Below are 25,008 nucleotides of genomic sequence, written 5' to 3'. Positions count from 1 at the left end.
TCCAGGTTTTCGTTATCATGTCTCAGTTGCTCTTTGTTTAGTTTGGCCTCGGATTATCAGTAAGGGAAACTGAATCCAGGAAACTCCCATTAGGCCCTTGGCTGGAAGCCCTGGTGTGGGGGTTGATTCTCAAAATACCCTGTGAGCATCAACTGAACAAAATCACTAATGCAATTCAGTCCTTTTGACGTCAAAGAATTCCTACAGTGCAGATGGAGGCCATTTGGCCCATCAAGTCTGCACGACTCTCCAACAGGGCATCTTACCAGGCCCTATCCCTGCAACCCCATGTATTTACCCAGCTAATCCCCCTAACCTACACATCTTGGGACACTAAGGGTCAATTGAGCATGGCCAATCCACCTAACCTGCACATCTTTGGACTGTGGGATACATGGGGTTACGAGGATAGGGCCTGGGTGGGATTGTTGTCAGTGCAGGCTCGATGGGCCGAATGACCTCCTTCTGCACTGTAGGGATTCTGTGATTCTATTCTATGACAGGTGTGCACTGTTCCAGTCAGATCCTAGACTGCTTAACCGGGTTCCACACTGGGAGGAACTGAACCCCCTCACATGTCCTTAAAGGGGCAGTACGCTGCCCAAATCCCCAACATACATAATAATGCCCAAACCCCCAACAATCACAATAGTGGGAATTACAAGTGCAGACTTGGAAGGATGATTTCAGCAAGTAACCCAAAGCAGCTCAGATACAAGCAATGCCGTGAGAAAGTGCCTTACAGGATATTTCACTGACCACAGAAACACAAGTGTTCACCAGTGATGTGGCCAGTGATGGATTGTTGAATCACAGGTGACACCATGGTGTTAACCCTTTCAGTACCGGGGGGGGAGTTTATTTATCCTGTCGCTATAGGGCCATGGCACATGGGGTCTAACCAGGAAGTGTTACTCATTAGAGGCATCAGTTTATCCAGGCTTCATGTGAATGAATGGTCAACCCAATGATGCAGTTGCGTCAATCTGGAGAATCGGAGCCTGTGATTGGCTGGAAGACCTAACTCTGCCTTCTGAGGTGGGAGCCTCAGTAGAATAAAGAAATTTTAATGAAGAAAAATAAAATTCAAGTTCAAATCAACAAAGGTAAGGAAAGGAGTAGGAGAGCAAAGAATCAAAAGATGTCTTTTAGCAAATTCATATTTTATTCGTAGACTACAGCAATTAAACTATTTCTGATATTTATCACTATAATGTTAACATTGCTTTCAGCAGCTGAGCTTGTCAGCCACGAAGAATGAACTGGTCAGCTTTTGGGGAACACTGGTTTTCCTCAACTCACCAGAAACTAAGATACAACCGCCCTTTAGGAATTCCTTTCAAACTTTTAACATTGTTAGGTGTGGCGTCTGCTCCAGTGGCCACTGAAGGTAAATGCGGTGGAATAGCAGTGAGCAGCATATTGTGGGAACGACAGTGTCACAACATCATAGTATCCCGACAGTACAAAAGGAGACTATTTGGCCCATCGAGTCTGCACCGACTCTCTGACAGAATATCTTACCCAGGCTATCTCTCCAGCCCTACCTCCAAAACCCCAAGTATTTAACCCGCTAATCCCTCTAACCTACACCTCTTGGGACATGAAAGGACAATTTAGCATGGCCAATCCACCTAACCCACACATCTTTGGACTGTGGGAGGAAATCGGAGCATCCGGAGGAAACTCATGCAGACACAGGGAGCATGTGCAAACTCCACACAGACAGTGACCAAGGCCGGAATTGAACTTGGGTGCTATGAGGCAGCAGTGTTATTCTGTGCCACTGTGCCACCCTCGCTACGGTGGATATAAAATTGGCTGAGTAATAGGAAGCAGAGAGTAACGGTCACTGGATATATTTTGGGCTGGAGAAAGATTTGTAGTGGTGTTCCCCAGGGGTTGGTATTTGGACCCTTGTTTTTCCTGATATATATATATATTAATGGCCAGGGTTAGCACTGCTGCCTCACAGTGCCAGGGACCCAGGTTTGATTCCCAGCTTGAGTCACTGTCTGTGTGGAGTTTGCACATTCTCCCCGTGTCTGCGTGGGTTTCCTCCGGGTGCTCCGGTTTCCTTCCACAAAGAACAAAGAACAAAAAAAATTACAGCACAGGAACAGGCCCTTCGGCCCTCCAGGCCTGCACCAACCATGCTGCCCGACTGAACTAAAACCCCCTACCCTTCCAGGGACCATATCCCTCTATTCCCATCCTATTCATGTATTTGTCAAGACACCCCTTAAAAGTCACTACCGTATCCGCTTCCACTACCTCCCCCGGTATCGTGTTCCAGGCACCCACTACTCTCTGTGTAAAAAATCTGCCTCGTACACCTCCTTTAAACCTTGCCCCTCGCACCTTAAACCTGTGTCCCCTAGTAATTGACTCTTCCACCCTGGGAAAAAGCTTCTGACTATCCACTCTGTCCATGCCTCTCATAATCTTGCAGATTTCTATCAGGTCGCCCCTCAACCTCCGTCGTTCCAGAGAGAACAAACAAAATTTCTCCAACCTCTTCTCGTAGCTAATATCCCCCATACCAGGCAACATCCTGGTAAATCTTTTCTCTACCCTCTCCAAGGCCTCCTGGGGTTCAGTTACTAGTGGTGTACCGCAAGGATCTGTTTTGGGGCCACTGTTGTTTGTCATTTTTATTAATGACTTGGATGAGGGCGTGGAAGGATGGATTAGTAAATTTGCGGATGACACTAAAGTCGGTGGAGTTGTAGACAGTGCGGAGGGAAGTGGCAGGTTACAGAGGGACATAGATAAGCTGCAGAGCTGGGCTGAGAGGTGGCAAATGGAGTTTAATGCGGAAAAGTGTGAGGTGATTCACTTTGGAAGGAGTAACAGGAATACAGTGTACTGGGCTAATGGTAAGATACTTGGTAGTGTGGATGAACAGAGGGATCTGGGTGTCCATGTGCATAGATCCCTGAAAGTTGGCACCCAGGTTGATAGGGTTGTTAAGAAGGCGTACGGTGTGTTAGCTTTTATTGGTAGAGGGATTGAGTTTCGGAGCCAGGAGGTCATGCTGCAACTGTACAAAACTCTGGTGCGGCCGCATTTGGAGTATTGCGTACAGTTCTGGTCGCCGTATTATAGGAAAGATGTGGAAGTGTTGGAAAGGGTGCAGAGGAGATTTACCAGGATGTTGCCTGGTATGGTGGGAAAATCGTATGAGGAAAGGCTGAGGGGCTTGAGGTTGTTTTCGTTAGAGAGAAGAAGGTTAAGAGGTGACTTAATAGAGGCATACAAGATGATCAGAGGATTAGATAGGGTGGATAGTGAGAGCCTTTTTCCTCGGATGGTGTTGGCTAGCACGAGGGGACATAGCTTTAAACTGAGGGGTGAGAGATATAGGACAGATGTTAGAGGTAGGTTCTTTACTCAGAGAGTAGTAAGGGCGTGGAATGCCCTGCCTGCAGCAGTGGTGGACTCGTCAACGTTGAGAGCATTCAAGTGGTTATTGGATAAACATATGGATGATATTGGAATAGTGTAGATTAGAGGGGCTTTAGTTTGGTACCACTGGTCGACGCAACATCGAGGGCCGAAGGGCCTGTACTGCGCTGTAAGGTTCTATGTTCTATGTTCTATGTTCCACATCCTTCTGGTAGTGTAGCAACCAGAATTGAACAGTATATTCCAAGTGCCTAACTAAGGTTCTATAAAGCTGCAACATGACTTACCAATTTTTAAACTCAATGCCCTAGCCGATGAAGGCAAGCATGCCGTATGCCCTCTTGACTACCTTCTCCACCTGCATTGCCACTTTCGGTGACCTGTGTACCTGTATGTATGAGTGTGATACCTTTGCCTATCAATACTCTTAAGGGTTCTGCCATTTACTGTATATTTCCTATCTGTATTAGACCTTCCAAAATGCAATACCTCACATTTGTCCGGATTAGAAATCATAGAAATCATAGAAACCCTACAGTGCAGAAGGAGGCCATTCGGCCCATCGAGTCTGCACCGACCACAATCCCACCCAGGCCCTACCCCCACATATTTACCCGCTAATCCCTCTAACCTACACATCCCAGGACTTTAAGGGGCAATTTTTAACCTGGCCAATCAACCTAACCCGCACATCTTTGGACTGTGGGAGGAAACCGGAGCATCCGGAGTAAACCCACGCAGACACGAGGAGAATGTGCAAACTCCACACAGACAGTGACCCAAGCCGGGAATCGAACCCGGGACCCTGGAGCTGTGAAGCAGCAGTGCTAACCACTGTGCTACCGTGCCGCCCTAAACTCCATCTGCCATCTCACCGCCCAAGTCTCCAACTGATCTATATCCTGCTGTATCCTCTGATGGTCCTCATCGCTATCTGCAAATCCACCAACCTTTGTGTCGTCCGCAAACTTACTAATCAAACCAGTTACATTTTCCTCCAAATCATTTATATATATTACAAACAGCAAAGGTCCCAGCACTGATCCCTGAGGAACGCCACTTGTCACAGCCCTCCATTCAGAAACGCACCCTTCCACTGCTACCCTCTATCTTCTATGATCGAGCCAGTTCTGTATCCACCTTGCCAGCTCACCTCTGATCCCATGCGACTTCACCTTCTGCACCAGTCTGCCATGAGGGACCTTGTCATAGGCCTTACTGAAATCCATGTAGACAACATCCACTGCCCTACCCTCATCAATCATCTTCGTCACTTCCTCGAAAAACTCGATCAAGTTCGTGAGACACGACCACCCCTTCACAAAACCATGTTGCCTCTCGCTAATACGTCCACTTATTTCCAAATGGGAATAAATCCTGTCTCGAAGAATCCTCTCCAATAATTTCCCTACCACTGATGTAAGGCTCACTCCAATGATGTGCAGGTTAGGTGGATTGGCCATTCTAAAAATTGCCCCTTAGTGTCAGGGGGACTAGCAGGGTAAATACGTGGGGTTGTGGGGATAGGGCCTTGTGGGATTGTTGTTGGTGCAGGTTCGATGCGCCGAATGGCCTCCTTTTGCATGGTAGGGATTTTATGAAATGAAAGTGACAATCATTAAATAAAAAGTTACCTGCATCATGGGGTCAGCTTAGCTCAGTTGACTGGTCAACTGGTTTGTGATGCAGAGCGACGCCAACAACAAGGGTTCTTCAGGTGGGTAGGGCACAATTTCAAAATTTGCAGATCAAACAAAACTTGGAAACATTGTAAACTGTGAGGGCAGCACGGTGGCACAGTGGTTAGCACTGCTGCCTCATAACGCCTGGGACCCGGGCTCGATTCCCGGATTGGGTCACTGTCTATGCAGAATCTGCACATTCTCCCTGCGTCTGCATGGGTTTCCTCCGGGTGCTCCGGTTTCCTCCCACAGTCTGAAAGACGTGCTGGTTAGGGTGCATTGGCCGTGCTAAAATTCTCCCTCAGTGTATCTGAACAAGTGCCGGACTGTGGCCACTGGGGGATTTTCACAGTAACTTCATTGCAGTGTTAATGTAAGCCTTACTTGTGACTAATAAATAAGCTTAAATACTTTAGTGGGGCCATATAGAACTTCAAAAGGACACAAACAAGTTGGTGGAGTGGGCAGATAGGTGGCATATGTGGTTCAATGTAGAGGAGTGTGAGGTGATGTATTTCGGTAGGAAGAACATGGAGAGACAATATAAGATAAGAGATAAAATTCTTAAGTGGGTGCAGGAGCAGAGGGACCTGGGTGTAAATGTGCATAGATCATTGAAGATGGTAGGACATGTGGAGTGCAGTTAATGAAGCATATAGTGAGTGTCCTGAGCTTTCTTAATAGGGGCACAGAGTACAAGAGCAAGGAGGTTATGCTGAACCTATATAAAACACTAGTTTGACCTCAGCTGGAATATTGTGTTCAGTTCTGGGCACCACACTATGGGAAGGATGTGAGCACATTGGAGAGAATGCAGAAGAGGTTTACAAGAATGGTTCCAGGGATGAGAAACTTCAGTTATGAGAATAGATTGGAGAGGTTGGGACTGTTCTCCTTGGAGAGAAGCAGCTAAGAGGAGATTTGATAGAGATGTTCAAAATCATGAGGGGGGTGGACAGAGTGGATAGGGAGAAACTGTTCCTGCTCATAAAAGGATCAAGAACAAGAGGACACAGATTTAAACTGATTTGCAAAAGACGCAAATGTGATGTGAGAAAATTCATTTTCACACCAGTGATTCGGGGTCTGAAATGCACTGCCTGGGAGTGTTGTGGAGGCAGGTTCAATGGAGGCATTCAAGAGGGCATTAGATGATTATTTGAATAGAAACAATGTGCAGGGGTAAGGGGGAATGGCAGGAGAATAGTTTTAAGTCATGATGCTCATTTGGAGAGCATTGGAGATATACAATGGGCTGAATGGCCTCCTTCTGCACCATAGCAATTCAGTGATTCTGAGTCTTTCTGGGCACTGCTAAAGCTGTTCCTTCAGATTCTAGGACAGCAATCTGGTAGTGGGCCAGGCAAGAGCAAAATGCCTCTTCTTTCTCAGCGAGTTGGAGAACTGAACAGTACATGGCATAGCAGAGGACAGCCATGTATTGAAAGGCCATTGAATGTGACTATCATCTCTTGACTGGCATGGGGCACAGCTGTGCTCTGGAATAAATGCTGTACAGTTCCAAGTGGGCAACTTTCTTTCCCTTATGAGCATTGTTTGTTTATGAGCAAAGTTTCCTAATTTCCTGCATTAGAACAGTGACCATACTTTACTGCAAAGCACTTTGGGACGTTCTGTAGTCCCTGTTTAAAGATAAAGGATCACTGATTTACGACAGAGATGAGGGGAGAAAAATCTCAGAGATATGTGAGACTTTGGAATTCTCTCCCTCTCCCTCAGGTGGTTGAGGAAGTGGGCGGGATTTTCCGGCTGCGCTCGCCCCGAAACTGGAAAATCCCGCCCGAGGTCAACAGATCTTTCCATGGTCCGCCCCTCGCCCGCTACAATTCCAGTGGCGGGCAGAATGGGAAACTACGCTCCAGTGTCTCTGAATATCTTTAACCCAGAGTTAGATAGATTCTGGATAAGCAAACGGGTGAAAGGTAATCGGGAGTCAGCAGGAATGTGGATTTGAGGTTAAAATCAGATCAGCCATGATCTTATTGATTGGTGGACCAGGCATGAGGGGCCGAGTGGCCTACTCCTGCTCCAGATTTGTATGTTCATATGAAAGGCGCTACATAAATGCAAGTCTTTTCTGTATTGAATTACATCAAAATGATTTTACCAAAGCAGGCTGTGTATGTCTCAACCAGTCCCTGTTGGTGATTACCATCCACATAAGGGATAGTCCATGTGCCCACTCTGTTCCTATGTCCCTTTAGTTCCCTTTCTTTCTGACAAGTAGTTAGATACCTTCAAGGAAAAAGAGGAGTCCATGAAAGAAAAGGAAATGCAAGGAGATACTGAGAAGCTGAGCTGCGGTAGTTGGAATCGGCCTATGTTGGGTATAAACCCCAGTGCAGCCTGCTTCAATGTTGCAGAGAAACATAGAAACTAGAAGCAGGAATAGGCCATTCGGCCTTTATCTTGATCATGGCTGATCATCAAATTCGATATCCAGATCCATTCTTCCCCCCATATCCCTTTAGCCCCTAATTTCTTCTTGAAATCACACAATGTTTTGGCCTCATCTACTTTCTGTGGTAGTGAATTCCGCACATTCACCACTCTCTGGGTGAAGAAATTTCTCCTCACCTCAGTTCTAAAAGGTTTACCCCTTATCCTCAAACTATGACTCATGGTTCTGAACTCCCCCCCCCCCTCTTCTTGTGGATGCTCTGGATGGGATTATATTCTGTGACAGAAAGCTCAATATGTCGTTAGCTCGGATTCACTTGCTGCTTCTTGTGAGACTAAGTCAGTCTGTTTTTCCATCTGCCTCAACTCTCCCCTTCAATGAACGATGACTTTACCTTTGCCAAAATCTATTACCACAGATTTACTGATGGGGGAATTCCATCTGCCATTTACTTCACCGTCTTATCAATGTCCCCTCACTGTCCTCCTTGAATTCTTCATCGATGCCTCCGGGGTTTGAATATTGTCTGCAAGTGTGGACATCACTTCCTCATCTGTAGCCAAACCCGTTGATGCCTTTAACGAATGACCGTCACATATTCTCTCTATGCATCTTGCGATAATCGTGTTCAGTTATTTTCAATAATGTTCACAGGAAACAGAGGAAGGAAACAAAAAATTTTGAGGTCCTTCTGGATCAGTGGCCTCAACACTCTATTTGGCCTTTTGCACATTTCAGTTGTTCTTGAACATTGCTTCCACCTTTAGCTTTCTCCACCATAATTCAAACTGACAGCAACATTGGTCTCTCCTCCTGACTTCCTGTCCAGAGGTCAAGACCCTTGTCTTGTTTTCTTCTACAAAGCCCTCCAGTTATCAGAGTGGATTGTGCACATTTCAAATGCTCACCCTCCCCACCAACAACCACCCTTGGTGTTGCAATAAATAACAATATTGGCTTCCTACTGGTTGTCCCTGAATCTCGCTCACCAAATATTTCCCTGCACATGGATTCACCTCTTATTCTTTTGCGACCATTTGTATAAATGTAAATGCCAGATACTAAGAAAGCAAATCAGAGGCACAACAGAGAAACAATACTCAATCTGAGACTGTGTGAGAGGTAAGAGCAAAAGGTTTTAATTATCTTAAAGAGTAAATGTTATTCTGCCTGCTGCATCACAGCACCAGGGACTCGCATTCGATTCCAGCCTCGGATGACTGTCTGTCTGTGTGGAGTCTGCACGTTCTCCCCATGTCTGTGTGAGTTTCCTCCGGGTGCTCCGATTTCCTCCCACAGTCCAAAGATGTGCGGGTTAGGTGGATTAGCCATGCTAAATTGCCACTTTAGTGTCGGGGGATTATCAGGGTAAATATGTGGGGTTGTGGGGATAGGGTCTGGGTGGGATTGTTGTTAGTGCAGGCTCGATGGGCTGAATGGCCTCCTTCTGCACTGCAGGGATTCTATGATTCTAAATGCAAATGTTGGAAATTGGGAGGAAAACGCAATGGAAAATGCTGGAATGACAGAGAGGGGTATATCAGCATAACGAGACGAGAAATCCAAGTTTTTCTGCTGGAAATCCAGTGAAGGAACTGTTCTGAATTGTCAGCTATGGCAGCAAAAATGTTGCTTCCCCTCAAAACATTAACCTCCTGTTCCTTTTGACAGCTGCTGAACAATTTTCTCTGCAGTTTTATAGTATATATATTGCTGCTGTTAAGGGTTATTGGCCAGTTATGTGTTCGGTAACACGTTCCTGACAGTGTGAAGTACTAAATTCTAAAACAATTTTCTCAATTTCTTGGGAACCCATACCGAGGAGTGTTGAGTCGACACTGGTGGTCGATGTTGGGTTAATCTGCAGTGTGATCTTTAAAACCTGCTGCCGATGACAGTTTTGTGGCTTTCTGCGGACCTGTGGCACTGATTTTTGGATTAGATTTGAAACTGTTTGCTTTTGACAATTGGCGCACTGGGGTGTAGGATTTTGTAAGAGTTTTAACAACACCAGGTTAAAGCCCAACAGGGTTATTTGGTAGCAAATACCATTAGCTTTCGGAGCGCTGCTCCTTCGTCAGATGGAGTGGAAATGTGCTCTCAAACAGGGCACAGAGACACATCAGACATTGTCTGCATCTTTAAGATCTGGTTGGTTGTAGGGATTCGCATTCTAATCAGTATTCTGTAACTTGATTTTGTGTCTCTGTATGCCCTGTTTGAGAGCACATTTCCACTCCATCTGACGAAGGAGCAGCGCTCCGAAAGCTAATGATATTTGCTACCAAATAAACCTGTTGGACTTTAACCTGGTGTTGTTAAAACTCTTACAAAATCCTACACCCCAGTCCAACGCCGGCATCTCCACATCGTGTAGGATTTTGGCAGCCTGCAACAGAAAGAGTTCATTTTGGTGTCACCGCAGACAGCCATAGTGAGAAATGGTAAAGAGGTTGTCGCCTCTTTTGAAGAAAGAATTGTAGGCTTAATTAAACACTATCCTGGTAATTAGAATGAGGGGCAGTCAGAAAAGCCCATGTCAGGTTTGCAGCCCTGCTTTCTCAAGCAAGTATTTGTGATGATCTATCTGTGACTGAATGCTGCCTTTCGCACTGATTGGAATTATTACAGAGCAGTTTTGAAAACGCAGTGAAAAAAAACTTGCCAAATGTTATAGAATGGATATACTTAAAGTAGAATTCACGTTGTCTGTATGTCATGGTGTTCTGAATACTCAACATCAGTTTAGAATGTGGAACTTGCGGTTGGAAGTTAATGGCTGAGATGAGTCTCAGGGGAAGGTAGCTAAATTTCCCCTTAGTGTCAGGGGGATTAGCAGGGTAAATACATGTGGTTGTGGGGATAGGGCCTGGGTGGGATTGTTGTCGGTGCAGACTCAATGAGCTGAATGGCCTTCTTCTGCACTGTAGGGATTCTATGATTCTATGAATTACAACAGGAAAGAAGGGAACAGAAAGACATGTTCATTGGGTGAGATGAAGAAGGTAGGAAGAGGCTCATGCGGAGAATAAGCACCTGTTGGGCTGAATGGCCTGCTCCTGTGCTTTAAATACAATGTAATGTAAACCCATCTGATTCACTAATATCTTTTAGGGATGGAAATCTGCCACCCTTACCTGGTCTGGCCTACATATGACTCCAGACCCCCAGCAATGTGATCGATGGGCGGCACGGTAACACAGTGGTTAGCACAGCTGCTTCACAGCTCCAGGGACCTGCGTTCGATTCCCGGCTTGGTTCACTGTCTGTGCGGAGTTTGCACATTCTCCTCGTGTCTGCGTGGGTTTCCTCCGGGTGCTCCCCGCAGTCCAAAGATGTGCGGGTTAGGTTGATTGGCCATGCTAAAAAAATTGCCCCTTTAGTGTCTTGAGATGCATAGGTTAGAGGGATTACTGAGTAAATATGTAGAGATATGGGGGTAGGGCCTGGGTGGGATTGTGGTCGGTGCAGACTCGATGGGCCAAATGGCCTCTTTCTGCACTGTAGGGTTTCTATGATTTCTATGATTTTCAACTGCCCCTCTGAACAAATACAACTAGGGATGGGCAACAAATGCTGGCCAGCCAGCGGCGCCCATGTCCCATGAATTAGTTAAAAAAATATATGCATATAGTAATTTCAACATGTGAGATCTATCAGCATGCTTCACATGGTGGAGGTGAGGCAGGGATGAGCGGGGAATAATAGCACAAGAGGAGGAAACTTCATGCAGGCCAATTGAAGATATGGCCCAGAAGGTGGATTTAGTGGCTCTTGAGGTTAAGAGGAATGCACTGCGATGGTGAAGTTTCTGGTGTGAATTTCAGAGCATCAGGCTGTGATCTCTGAAGGCTCCCATATCTATAATAGGAGGACCGTTGAATGTTCTGATTGTGAGAAGAGATTTGAAGGTTAGAGGGATCTGCTGAAATACCACTCACACTACAAAGAGATCGTTCACCTGCTTGTGAAAGGATTCTCTCGGTCATCCAGCCCCTGTGAGGACCAGTGATTTGAAACTGTAAACATCCCAGCATCATTGCCAGGATGTGCCTTCCAAGAATCTGCATCTCCCATGAATATTCTTTCCTCATCGTGGCCCAGGCTCAGGGATAGGTTTCCTGATTGAATGAAACATGGCTGTCCTTTTTGTAACAATAGATACGCCTTTATGGATATGGGTATGCGGCACTGGTCAGCTGCTCATTGCAATGCCCATTCCACCAGCTCCAGACAATGGAGGGTCTGCTGTAGGGGTTGCCGCGAGTTGTGCTATACCTTGATGATGTTCTCAGAACTGGATCGACAGAAGCTGAGCATCTAGCAAACCTAGAGGAGGGGTGGCATGATGGCACAGTGGTTAGCACTGCTGCCTCACAGCACGAGGGACCCAGGTTCAATTCCAGCCTCGGGTCACTGTTGTTAGAATGTAACCAGTGACAACTTTGTATTGGATGTAATGTGACCAATAGGAACAAGATGTAAGGGTCAGCTGACCCAGTAAACCATGGAACCAATTACAGAGTGATGTAATAGTCAGCTGACCAGCTGATTCACTATAAATAAGGAACAATATAGAATTGTGGCGAGCTTGGAGTGGCCCAGGGTGAAGCCCCAAGTTTCTTTATTAAACCCTTTCTTTGATTTATAAATTGGAGTAAGTTTTGTTGTATTTTCATTAGCTGCATTTTGAAGAAACAACTGTCTGTGTGGAGTTTGCACGTTCTCCCCGTGTCTGCGTGGGTTTCCTCCGGGTGCTCCAGTTTCCTCCCACAGTCCAAAGATGTGGGGGTTATGTGGATTGGCCATGCTAAATTGACCCTAGTGTTAGGGGGATGAGCAGGGTAAATGTGTGGGGTTATGGGAATCGGGCCTGGGTGGGATTAGGGCCTGGATGAGATTGTGGTCGGTACAGACTCAAAGGGCCGAATGGCCTCCTTCTGTATGTAGGAATTCTATGATTCTATGCTGATGGGATTTCAAGAGGCTGGAGTTCACCTCAAGAAGAAGGAATGTACTTTTTAAGCCACTGAGCTAACCTACCTGGAGTACTGTGTAGATGCACAAGGATTACACCCCATGGATGACAAGGCCGAGGCCATAATGGAGGCACCGGCCCCCAAAAACACATCCGAGCTCAGGTCATTTTGAGAATGGTAAATTACTATGGGCATTTTTTAAAATCAAATCTGTTGACATTATTGGCCCCCCTCCTTGCATGTTCTGCTGAAGAACTACTTGTGTTGGTCTTAGAAGATGCCCCAGAGAGAAGCTTTCAACAGGATAAAACAATTGCTGCATTCTTCCAACTTAGTACATTCTGACCCGTCTATGGAATTGGTGTTGACCTGCGATGTCTCTCCGTTGGTGCGATGTTGTCCCATGAGATGGACGATGGATCTGAAAGGCCAATAGGGTATGTCTCAAGAACTCTCTCAGAAGCCGAAAAAGACTATTCACAAATTGAGAAAGAAGGATTATCAAGAAATTCCACCAGTACTTACCTGGTAGACACTTCACTATTGCCTCTGACCACAAAACGCTCTTGGGTCTTTTTAAAGAAGACAAGGCTATTCCACCAATCACACCAGTAAGAATTCAACATTGGGAATTAATTCTGTCGCCTGCGAATATACACTCAAACACCGACCTGGAACACACATAGCGAATGCGGGTCCACTTAGCCATCTACCTTTACAAGAACGTGTTACAGCTGCCCTTGTACCACAGGAAATTGTTATGGCGCTGAACGTTTTGAACACGCTGCCAGTCTTAGCAAAACAAATCAGGTACTGGGCCAATCAGGATCCACTTCTGTCCAAAGTGAGAGACAAGATACTTACAGCTTGGGCCAGTGAGCCAGTTTCTGAAGAAATGAAACCATTTATTACCCATAAGGATAATTTGAGTTGCCAGAATGGCATCATACTCTGGGGAGTAAGAGTAGCCATCCCTGTACCAGGCAGAGAGCTGCTTCTAATAGAATTACACAGTTCTCGTCCAAGCATTTCAAATATGAATGTGCACACCAGACATTATGCGTGGTGACCTGGCACTGATGCTGACATAGAGAGCCCAGTAAGCACTGTGAGCAGTGCCAATTGCAACAAAGGGTGCCTGCTGTAGCCCCACTGCCCCTTTGGGAATGGCCTGGCCAGCCATGGGTATGAGTCCATATTGATTCTGTTGGTCCATTCATGGGCACAATGTTTCAGCTCATTGTCAATGCATACTCTCAGTGGATGGATGTTTTTGAGGTGAAATCTCCTACATCGCACATTACCATTGAAAGGTTACACTAATGTTTCTCCACCCAAGGAATACCTGAATCCATAATGTCTGACAGTGGAACAGTATTCACAAGAGCTGAGTTTCAAAACTTCACCACACTTAACGGAATAAAGCAAATTAGAACTGTGCCTTACCACTCAGCATCCAACGGACTAGCTGAGCGAGCTGTCCAAACTTTTAAGCCTGGCTTAAAGAAGCAGTCAGGAGGATCTCCAGAGACCAGAATCTCACACCTCCTTCTTGGCTCCCGGACCACTCCACATGCAGCAATAGGAGTCCCGCCAGCAGAGTCGTTAGTGAACCGTCGACTCAGAGTGAGACTGAACCTCATGTTTCCAAATTTGCCAGGATGGATAGAGGCCAGCCAAAGCAGTCAGAAGATGAGTCATGATTCATGTCAGTCAACATGGTCGTTTACGGTAGACGACACCGTGTATGTGAGGAATTCTGGGTTAAGTTGGATCCTTGGAATCATCTCTAAAACTGGACCTCTGTCTTATCAAGTGGACGTAGAAGGGAGGATTGTTAGAAAACACGTAGACAGATCTTTTGAGAGAAAGGGAGATGCCTCAGAATCAGTTTTGCCATCAGGAAATGTTGCCAACTGTTTTAGCACTGAAGTCCTATGGCAGATACAACTGACATCCCCATGGAAACAGATAGAACTGGGCTGCCTGTTCCTGAAGAGGCACCTGCCATTGTGGTTTGGGCGGACAGCAATCCTATGGATGCGCCGCAGACAGAGGAGTTAGGCTGCTCCAGAAGGCTTCGGAAACCCCCTGAAAGACTTAACTTATACTTAACTAAATTCACATACTAAATGTTTCATTATCTGAGACTTTGTAAATTAAATACTGATATTTCTATAAAGTGACTGAGAGGGGGAGGGATGTGGTGATTGTCCCTTTAAGGATCAAGCTGCTGAGTAAGGTCACATGAGCCAGGGAGCCAATCGGGGTGCAGGCTGGGGGATCTCCTTGGTACATACACACAGGCTTCTGCACTCAGAGGCATCTTGGGAGCCGAGAGCAGCCACGAGGCTGCAAGCCTCTGTGTAGTTTAACCTGTAAATAAACAAGTTGTGTTTTCCCCTAAACTGGTGAATGAGCATCTTCACAGTGATTATTGCAAATTGGCCATCACTGCTTTATATCGCGCCCTGTTGTCTTTGCCATTGAACTAAGTCAGAAAGTCTGCAAACAGCTGGACACACAGCACTAGCAGATAGCTAGTGGTGGTTCTCCCAGTCTTGAATGTTGTCAAGCACACTAGTATAAACTGTACTTCTACTGTGATTGCTGTGTCAGATTCCACATTCGAAGAATCTACCTTGTCACCCTGGCTAATGGAAAATAATTTCCTCAGTTGATGAAAGGGGAACGCCTTGTAAGCTGCATTTCCTCATCTGAAGATAAGCACCGCTGCAGCACAATAAGTAGCCATAGTCTCAGGAAATCATTGAAGAGAAAAAATAGTTGGTATTTTTAGAACCCTGGTCAACAAAGAGTTTTGCTAATCCGAGCTGACACGGTGCGAGATCTCGGAGCCCAAACTTCCTGAGATGACAGGACGCTCTTTCCCACAGTTTGGGCAGCTCTTCTTGGCAGTTCCTGTTGTTGCCTTTCTGCCAATTCTAGCTTTGGCAATAGCTTCCTTTACCTCCACTCTGCGACCCTTCCCTCTCCAACATAACCTTTCTCCTCAATCTCGTTCTCTCACACTCTGGTACAATTACTTTGGGGGGGGGGGGGGGGGGGCACACATAGGCAGTGGCAGATCGAATGCCAGATATACCAGATATGGGGAGGCGATGGCCTAGTGGTATTATCGCCAGACTATTAATCCAGAAACTGAGCTAATGTTCTGGGAAGCCGGGTTCAAATCCCAACATCCCAGAGAGTGGAATTTGAATTCATTAAAAAATATCTAGAATTAAGAATCTACTGATGACCATGAAACCATTGTCGATTGTCGGAAAATGCACCTGGTTCACTAATGTCCTTTAGGGAAGGGAATCTGTCACCCTTACCCCGTCTCACCTACATGTGACTCCAGAGCCAATGTGGTTGACTCTCAACTGCCCTCCAAGGGCAACTAGGGATGGGCAGTAAATGCTGGCCCAGCCAGCGCCAACCATGTTCCACGAATGAATAAAAAAACCACCCAGCTTGATCTCCCTTCTCATTGCCTCCCGTGGACTTGAGAACCTGGGGGTGTATCTGGCAACAGCAACTTGCAAATTAGAGGGCAGCTTTATAGTGAAAACATAACAGGCACTCCAAGGGAGTGCTGTCCAATGGCATTTGACACTGAGTCACACATGTTACAACTCATGACCCAAAGCTGGGTCAAAAAGGTACGTTGTAAGGGGTGTCTCTGGAGGGGAGAGAGTAATAGAGAGATAGAGAGGTTTAGGGAAGGAATTTCAGATCTTAAGGCCGAGGAAACTGAGGCACATGATGGCTGGAGAAATGGATGAATGGGGTTGCAGCTTATTTTTTTTATGTTTATTTATTAGTGTCACAAGTAGGCTTACATTAACACTACAATGAAGTTACTGTGAAAATCCCCTAGTCGCCACACTCCGGCGCCTGTTCGGGCACACTGAGGGAGAATTTAGCATGGCCAATGGACCTAACCAGCATGTCTTTCGGACTGTGGGAGGAAACTAGATCACCCGGAGGAAACCCACGCAGACACGGGGGAGAACGTGCCGACACCGCACAGACAGTGACCCAAGCCAGGAATCGAACCCGGGTCTCTGGTGCTGTGAGGCAGCAGTGCGAACCACTGTGCCACCGTGCCACCCCATGCATGAGGTTAACAGGCGATTAATCCTACAGCAGTTTCGTGTCCCTGCCAAATTTGACTTTAGCCTTCTATATTGCTCTCTCTGTTTATCACTCAACAACCATAATTAAAACAGATTCATTGGTTATTATCTTACTGCTGTCTGTGGGAGCTTGCTGTGGACAAATTGGCTGCCCTCCTTTGATACATTTGAACAACGACCAGACCTCATTGGCTGTAGAGCTCTTTGGCACGTGATCTACGAAAGGCGCTATCAAAATGCAAATTATTTTCTTCACTGTGGTAGGGAAGACATTAGGCTCTGAATTGTGCCAATCCTGAGCAATAGGAGAGGTGAGATTGAGTGTGGTCAGGATGCGCTGGAATAACTATGAAGAAATATGTATATTTTTAAAGAATTGATTGTGCACCCATTTAACAAAGCAATCAGACAAATCTCTTTCCTGTGACAATTCCAAGTTGATCTTTGATAATTAACTAATTGTGTGAACACATTTTTGAAAAAAAAATTCTTCATTTGGGTGGCACAGTGGTTAGCACTGCTGCCGCACAGCACCAGGGACCCAGGTTCAATTCCAGCCTCGGGTCACTGTCTATGTGGAGTTTGCACGTTCTCCCCATGTCTGCGTGGGTTTCCTCCGGGTGCTCCGGTTTCCTCCCACGGTCCAAAGATATGCAGGTTAGGTTGATTGGCCATGATAAATTGCCTCTTAGTGTCAGTGGAATTAGCAGTTTAAATACGTGGGGTTACAGGGATAGGGCCTGGGTGAGATTGTTGTCGGTGCAGACTCGATGGGCCGAATGGTCACCTTCTGTACTGTAGGGATTCTATGATTCTCTGAATATCTAGTGCCAAGGGGCAAGACTCATTTGTGTTCACATTTTGTTGGATGGAGGTGTATACCACCAACATTTGAGGCCTTTGAACTATTTTTAACCTCCTTGTGGAGATCCTACTTAATAGGAAACAATAGAAACCAAGTAACTGATAGAGTATTCTCCCAATAACTAGTTCCTGGGCTGATTCCCATTCTCTCCCTCCAACTTGTCTTGAAAAGACTACACAGCTATACAGTTTGGGATGTGATTCCACGACATGCGCTCCACTCTCCTTCTCCATCTCACCTGATCCGTTTAACCGGTCCCTTTCTCTCTCATGTGATGATCTACATTCCCTGAAGTGCATCTTTGCTGCTCACCTTAAGCTACATCATTTTTAAATGTTTATTTACTAGTGTCATAGGTAGGTTTACATTAACACTGCAATGAAGTTACTGTGAAAATCCCCTCGTCGCCACACTCCGGCGCCTGTTTGGGTACACTGAGGGAGAAGTTAGCATGGCCAATGCACCCTAACCAGCACGTCTTTCGGGCTACCCCTCTGTTGTAGCGACCTCTACACTCTCACCACTCTCTGGGTGAAACATTTTCTCCCAAATTCAGTATTGGATTTATTGGTAACTATTTAGGGCAGAATTCTCCGGCCGTGCAGGTCTAAACGCCGGAAATTCCCGCCCGACCGTCAATGGCATCTCACATCCTCCACATCTGCCCTCTAAAATTCCAGTGGCGGGCGAGATGGGAGAATTTCAGTCTTAATATTTGATATCCTTTGACCAAATCAGATAATTCGACCTGTGATAATTTTTTTTTATCTTAGCCCTCGGCAGACGCTCAGATGACACATTTGAGTGTTTATTTTCTATTTACTGAAAGTGACCTTTGGCCTTTCTGTAAAGGTTGTTGACAGGAAGTGACTCTTGCTACCTCAGAGCGGTCAACTTCCTTTCCCTTCAAATAAAAGCAAAATACTGCAGATGCTGGAAACCTGAAATAAAAACAGAAAATGCCGGATAAACTCAGCAGGTCTGGCAGTATCTGTGGAGAGAGAAGCAGAGTTAACGTTTCGAGTCTGTATGACTTCCTCTTTCTCTCTCTTTTCTCTTTCAGAAGAAAGCAACAGGAAGTAGATTCCACATCAACATGGAAGGAGCGCTGACAGCTCGGGACAGGGTGGGAGTCCAAGATTTCGTCCTGCTCGATTCTTACACCAGCGAGATTGCCTTTCTGGACAACCTTCGCAAACGCTTTCGGGAGAATCTGATCTATGTAACTCTGACTTTATTCTCCACACAAAAAAGTTGATAATTTGTCTAAGTTAAAAGCAATATTTTAAGTAAATCCTTATTAAAATAAAAATTCTCATTTATCACCATACGTTTTCCGAAACCATCATTCGGTGGATTGGCAATGCTAAATTGCCCCTGGGCTTGGGTGGGATTGTGGTCGGTGTAAACTCGATGGGCTGAATGGCCTCCTTCTGCACTATAGGATTCTATGATTCATTGTAGGTAGCAGAAAGACAATCCAAAATCACACGGGGTCCAAGCATGTTTGGGCTCCATGGTTACCCAGGCCATGATTGCCCTCATCCTCTTTTAGATAGCTCCCCTTCAATAACAGAAACAACACTGGGACATAAGAATTAGGAGCAGAAGTAGCAAATTCAACCCTTCGAGCCTGCTCCGCCATTCAATCAGTTCATGGATGATCTCTCCCTGGTCTCAAATCTACCTCCCCACCTGTTCCCCATATCCCTCTTTCCCTTTTTTTATTAGAAATATATCTATCTCCCTCTTGAAACCATTCAATGATTCAGACCCCATCGCGCTATGGGGCAGCGAGTTCCACAAATTCACCACCCTCTGCGAGAAGTAGTTCCTCCTCATCTCAGTTTTAAATCTACTGTCTCTCAACCTATACCTGTGACCTAGATTGCCCCATAAGAGGAAACATTTGTTCTAAATTTACTTTATCAATCCCTTTTAAAATGTCATATATCTCGATCAGATCCCCTCTCATTCTTCTAAACTCCAGCGAGTACAAGCCCAAACTGTTTAATCTCTCCTCATACGCCAACTCTTTCATCCCTGGAATCAACCCCTACATTCCCGGAATCAATCAGATGAACCTCCTCTGAACTGCCTCCAATGCCACAACATCCATCCTCAAATAAGGAGACCAAAACTGGACACAATATTCCAGATGTGGTCTCACCAACACCCTGTACAATTGCAACAACACTTCTCTACTTTTATACTCCAGTCCTTTTGCAATAAATGCCAACATCTCATTTGCCTATTTTATTACATGCTGCACCTGCATACCGACTCTCTGCGATTCAACTTGCATTAATGTAACACCTTTAATGTAATAAAACATCCCAAGTCTCTTCATAGAAGTCTAAACAGGTGAACGTTGACATTGAGCCAAGGAAGAAGCCATTAAGGCAAGTGACCAAAAGATTGGTAGAAGAGGAGTAAGAGGGAAGAGTCAAAAAGAAATTTGGGGAAAAGATTCCAAAGCTTAAGAATATCGGAAGTAGGAGCAGGAGTAGGCCATTTAGCTCCTCACATCAGCTCTGCCTTTCAATAAGATCATGGTTGATGTAATTGCGGAGGTCTTGTGGTGCAGTGGGTAGATTCCCTGCCTCTGAGCCAGAAGTTCAAGTCCCACCCCAGGACTTGAAGGTACGTTCATAACGCGGCCAAACAGGTTGAGTACGTCAACCTATAAATCCTTCCAAACATGCCAATGGCTGGCGGTAAGAGCGGGAGAGAGTCCTGGTCAGTTGAGCTTGATGTGGAGTGGTGTCCCTCAAGCTATAAGCTCCTGGGAACAGACTAACAACCTTTTCTGGGACTAACTAGATATGAAAACAGACTAAAGTCTACCTTAGTGCACCACTCAGTGCTGAAGGAGAATTGGAAATCGAATCTAATTGTGGCCTTGAATCCACTTCCCTGTTAGCCCCCCCGTAACCCCTGACTCCCTTGTAGATCGAGAATCTGCCGAATCCAGCCTTGAATATATTCAATGTTCCGGCTTCCACTGCTCTCTGTGGTAATGAATCCCAATGATTAATGGCTTTCAGAGGGCAGAAATCCGACCTCATCTCCATCTCGATTATCTTTAAGCTGGAGGTTTGGCCACTAATGATGGGGGAAAGAATTAGGGGATACACATCTGGTCACATGGTTCTGCTCTTGCTACGATACAGAGGCACTAAGAAATAAAGAGAGCATCAAAAGTTCCCATCTCAGACCAGGTCAGTGGATGAGGTAGTGAGTTTTTTTAATGTCAGTTTGTAATTCGCTTCATATTTACTTTCTCCCTATAGATTTTGGCCTTTTTTGTTGTGGGAAATTAAGTTTGCTAGTAATAAATTTTCTCTTGCTTTTTTCTTACTGTTTTAGAGACTTCATTTAAAACAATGGCCGGAATTCTCCGTTCTCGCACGCCCCGCCACCGCTGCCAGTGAGAACGGAGAATTTGCCGCTCAGCAAAATCCCCTCTTACTGCAGCGGGGCTGGAGAATCCCAGCTGCAGGCGAGGTCGGAGAATTCGGCCAACGTCTTGAGGATGAATGGAATGCCAATTAGTATGAGGGAGCCAGAATGGGAATGTTGATGTGCACAAACTGGTGGCCAGCTCCCTAAGAAAGTGCAGGTGCACATTCCCCTCCTCCTACAGTGCAGAAGGAGGCCTTTCGGCCCATTGAGTCTGCACCAACCACAATCCCATCCTGGCCCTATCCACATAACCCCATGCATTTACCCTAGCTAATCCCTCTGACATTAAGGGGCAATTTAGCACGGTTAATCCACCTAACCCGTACATCTTTGGATTGTGGGAGGAAACCGGAGCACCCGAAGGAAACCCACGCAGACACGGGGAGAATGTGCAAACTCCACACTGACAGTGACCTAAGCTGGGAATCGAACCCGGGTCCCTGGCGCTGGGAGGCAGCAGTGCTAACCACTATGCCACCGTGCCGCCTGAGTGGCACAGTGGATAGCACTGCTGCCTCGCAACGATCGGGTTCAATTCCAGTCCTGGGTGACTGTCTGTATGCAGTTTGTGCATTCTCCCCGTGTCTGCGTGGGTTTCCTCCGGGTGCTCTGATTTCCTCCCACCGTCACATAGATGTGCAGGTTAGGTGGATTGGCCATACTAAATTGCCTCTTAGTGTCCAAAGATGTGTAAGTTGAATGGATTGGTAATGGTAAATGCGTGAGGTAATGGGGATAGGGTGGAGGGGAGGGCTTGGGTGGGATACTCTATTGGAGAGGCGGGGTAGACTCGATGGGCTGAATGGTCTCTTTCTGCACTGTAGGGATTCTATAGTTCTAAGCTGGGGACTCGAGCTTGGATGCTTTGCTCTCACAACTCCATGCCCATGAATTTATGCATGTAGCTAATGTGTCTTCAATCTTGGAGAGCAGAAAAACCCTCTCCTGCCCTTCTCCAACTTCTGTGCCTTCTCACTTTCTCATATCTCTCAGTAAATAGTGATTAAAATGAGAAACTTGCCTTTTTTTAAAGTTGATAAACTAATAGTATTAAGGTTAATAGTAACATCTCTAACGTTACTTCAACTCACTTTAACAGTTGATCTTAATTCAAAGCAAGGCTTGAACCTGGGACTCTCCTATCCAATTGCTCAGTGTCACAAACATTTAATCCTCTGAAGAAGCTGACTCAAGCTGCCTTGCCACTGAGTGCCACCAACCAATTGGAACTAAATCGCACAGGCCTTTGCTGACTGCTGACCCCACCAGAGTACCCAGGTCACTGGGAGGTTCACTGTTTAACCCAAGACAGACGAGTGCTGCCATCGCTATGGGCATGCCCAGGCACAGGAGACCCCTAATGAAGCCCCATTGAAGCTACCAGGGCTATACACAGGCCTCTCTAATCCTGCAAGCTCTGGCCTAGGCAAGCATGGAACTTGCCCCACTTGCTCAGAGGATCAGGACAGTGTCAGGGTTGGGAGCCCTGGTTGAGCATCCCCACTTTTGCCAGGGCAGAATAAGGCAGATATTTCTGGAAGGATTGCCATAGAGATGACCTCCCAGTGACCTCACAACCTCTGGTGAGGTCAGAGGTCAAGTGCAAGCCCTAGACTAACGGCCAGATTCATGATGGTCTGGATCCAGCCAGGCATTGAATTGGTAGATTGTTAGAGACTGGTTGCAGGAATGCCAATGAATATTGACAACAAAAACAACTTGCATTTGTATAGCACCTTTAACACTGAGACATCACAAGACACTTCATAGTTTGTCAACAGCACCACACTTTAACCTTTCCCTAATTGAAATCTCTTTTATTCTTCAGACATACATTGGGACTCTGCTGGTATCTGTCAATCCGTATAAGGAGCTGGATATATACACACACAAAAAGAAGGAGCTCTACCAGGGAGTGAATTTCTTTGAACTCCCCCCTCATATGTGAGTTGTGAGATTGTGAATGATTTTGTTTTGAACCTTCCCTCTTTCCCACCACATTCGCCAGCCCTGGCCAGGAAGAAAAGAAGGCGATCTGCCCTCTGCCACTCCTTAGTTAGTGCCAGTCTATAGAAGAGTTGACCACTTACCCTTCAGGCCTGTTCCGCCACTCAGTGAGCTCATGGCTGATGTGTGGCCTAACTCCCTGTACCTGTCCTTGGCCCATATCCCTTGATAACTTTGGTTAACTAAAGTAGAACAAACTGCCTTGAGCCAATGTCTTAGCCTACAGAACCCCATGACTGGCTTAATGATGGGTGGCATGGTGGCACAGTGGTTAGCACTGCTGCCTCATAGCGCCAGGGACCCGGGTTCGATTCCTGGCTTGGGTCACTGTCAGTGCGGTCTCCCCATGTCTGCGTTGGTTTCCTCGGGTTCTCTGGTTTCCTCCCACAGTTTGAAAGATGTGTTGGTTAGGTGTATTGGCCGTGCTAAATTCTCCCTCAGTGTACCCGAACAGGTGTCGGAGTGTGGCGACCAGGGGATTTTCACAGTAACTTCATTGCAGTGTTAATGTAAGCCTACTTGTGACACTAATAAATAAACTTTAAACTTCAATTAGAGAAACCTCATGGGAAATTTCTCCTCTCCCCACACTCAGTAAACATTCTGGAAGTGGGTGCACTGTTTGCTGTGGTACTGAACTCAACTGAGCGGGGGCGAGTGGGGAAAGGGGTCCTCTGCTTACAAAGTCTCAGCAACATGGCAAAAGCATGAGGAAGATTTCCCATGTTTGCTCTTTCTCGTTCACTGTGGCGGGATACATCAGAGCTTTGATTGAACAAGCAATCAGAGATAGCCTTTGCACAGTTTATGATGCCACTGGAGTGTAACTTGCCTCACCGAAGGATCTGCTGCTTATTCTGGTGCAGAGTGAGCTGACCTCAGTCACAGAGGCATTGGAAGTCTCTCCAACTGGCTTCTTTGCTCCCTTGGCGTTTAGGAAAGGAAAAGGTTAGCCGGCATTCCCAATCACAATCCAGTATTCAATGTTGGAAACACGTGGGCTTTAGATGAAGCCACAATTGGGTCCAATGTTGGTTTCCTCCCCCATAGATATGGCCTATCGATGGTTATAACTTGATGTACTGTTCATGTGAACAAATGAGTTAGGAGCAGGGTAGGCCACTCAGCCCCTCGAGCTTGCTCCGCCATTCAATAAGGTCATGGCTGACCTCATTGTAGCCTCAGCCCCACAGTTATGCCTACAGCAATAACCTTTCACCCCCTTGTTAATTAAGAATCTATCTAGCTCTATCTTAAAATATTCAAAGACTCTGCTTTCCCTGCCCTTTGAGGAAGAGAATTCCAAAGACTCAGACTCTCTGAGAGAAAAGAAATTCCCCTCATGTCTGTCAACCAGCCTCCCATCCATTGATTCTGTCTACACCTCCCGCTGCCTCGGAAAAGCAGCCAGCATAATTAAGGACTCCTCGCACCCTGGACATTCTCTCTTCCACCTTCTTCCATCGGGAAAAAGATACAAAAGTCGAGGTCATGCACCAACCGACTCAAGAGTAGCTTCTTCCTGCTGCCATCAGACTTTTGAATGGACTTACCTTGCATTAAGTTGATTTTTCACTTCACCTTAGCTATGACTGTAACACTACATTCTGCACTCTCTCCTTTCCTTCTCTATGAACGGTATGCTTTGTCTGTATATTGCGTAAGAAAATACTTTTCACTGTATACTAATACATGTGACAATAATAAATCAAATCAAATCAAATCTTAAATGGGTGATCTATTATTTTTAAACAGTGGCCCATAATTCTAGACTTATCCACACGTGGAAACATCCTCTCCACACCCACCTTGTCAATGCCCCTCAGGACATTAACGGTTTCAATCAAGTTACTTCTTAGTCTTCAAAACTCCAATGGATACAAGCCCAATCTGTCCAATCTTTCAACATAAGACAACCTGCCCATTCCTGGTATTAGTCCAATAAACAATTGTTCTATGTTTTTCTAGAAGAGTAGACCAGATATTTTAAAGCACTGCAAATAGAAATTGTTATACACCAGTGTCATTTCTGCCC

The 25,008-nt window shown here is 45.9% G+C and overlaps 2 protein-coding genes across 2 annotated transcripts in view; one reads left to right on the top strand and one right to left on the bottom strand.

Annotated features, from left to right (window-relative positions):
- The window catches only part of foxn4 (forkhead box N4), a 112,338-nt gene extending 98,204 nt beyond the window's left edge, over window positions 1–14,134 (bottom strand). Inside the window, exons 1-3 of the mRNA XM_078226109.1 lie at window positions 13,938–14,134; window positions 13,017–13,082; window positions 12,830–12,912 (exon numbers count right to left, since the gene is read on the bottom strand). Coding sequence (XP_078082235.1) covers window positions 12,830–12,912; window positions 13,017–13,082; window positions 13,938–14,134 — 346 coding nt within the window. The remainder of the gene's footprint in view (window positions 1–12,829; window positions 12,913–13,016; window positions 13,083–13,937) is intronic.
- Window positions 8,530–25,008, top strand: part of myo1ha (myosin IHa) — a 91,031-nt gene continuing 74,552 nt past the window's right edge. Inside the window, exons 1-3 of the mRNA XM_078227674.1 lie at window positions 8,530–8,634; window positions 18,565–18,723; window positions 22,795–22,910. Coding sequence (XP_078083800.1) covers window positions 18,598–18,723; window positions 22,795–22,910 — 242 coding nt within the window. The 5' untranslated portion in view covers window positions 8,530–8,634; window positions 18,565–18,597. The remainder of the gene's footprint in view (window positions 8,635–18,564; window positions 18,724–22,794; window positions 22,911–25,008) is intronic.

The sequence above is a fragment of the Mustelus asterias genome, chromosome 13 (assembly GCF_964213995.1).
Source record: "Mustelus asterias chromosome 13, sMusAst1.hap1.1, whole genome shotgun sequence".
Lineage (NCBI taxonomy): Eukaryota > Metazoa > Chordata > Chondrichthyes > Carcharhiniformes > Triakidae > Mustelus > Mustelus asterias.
This window is presented reverse-complemented; position numbering and strand designations above follow the sequence as displayed.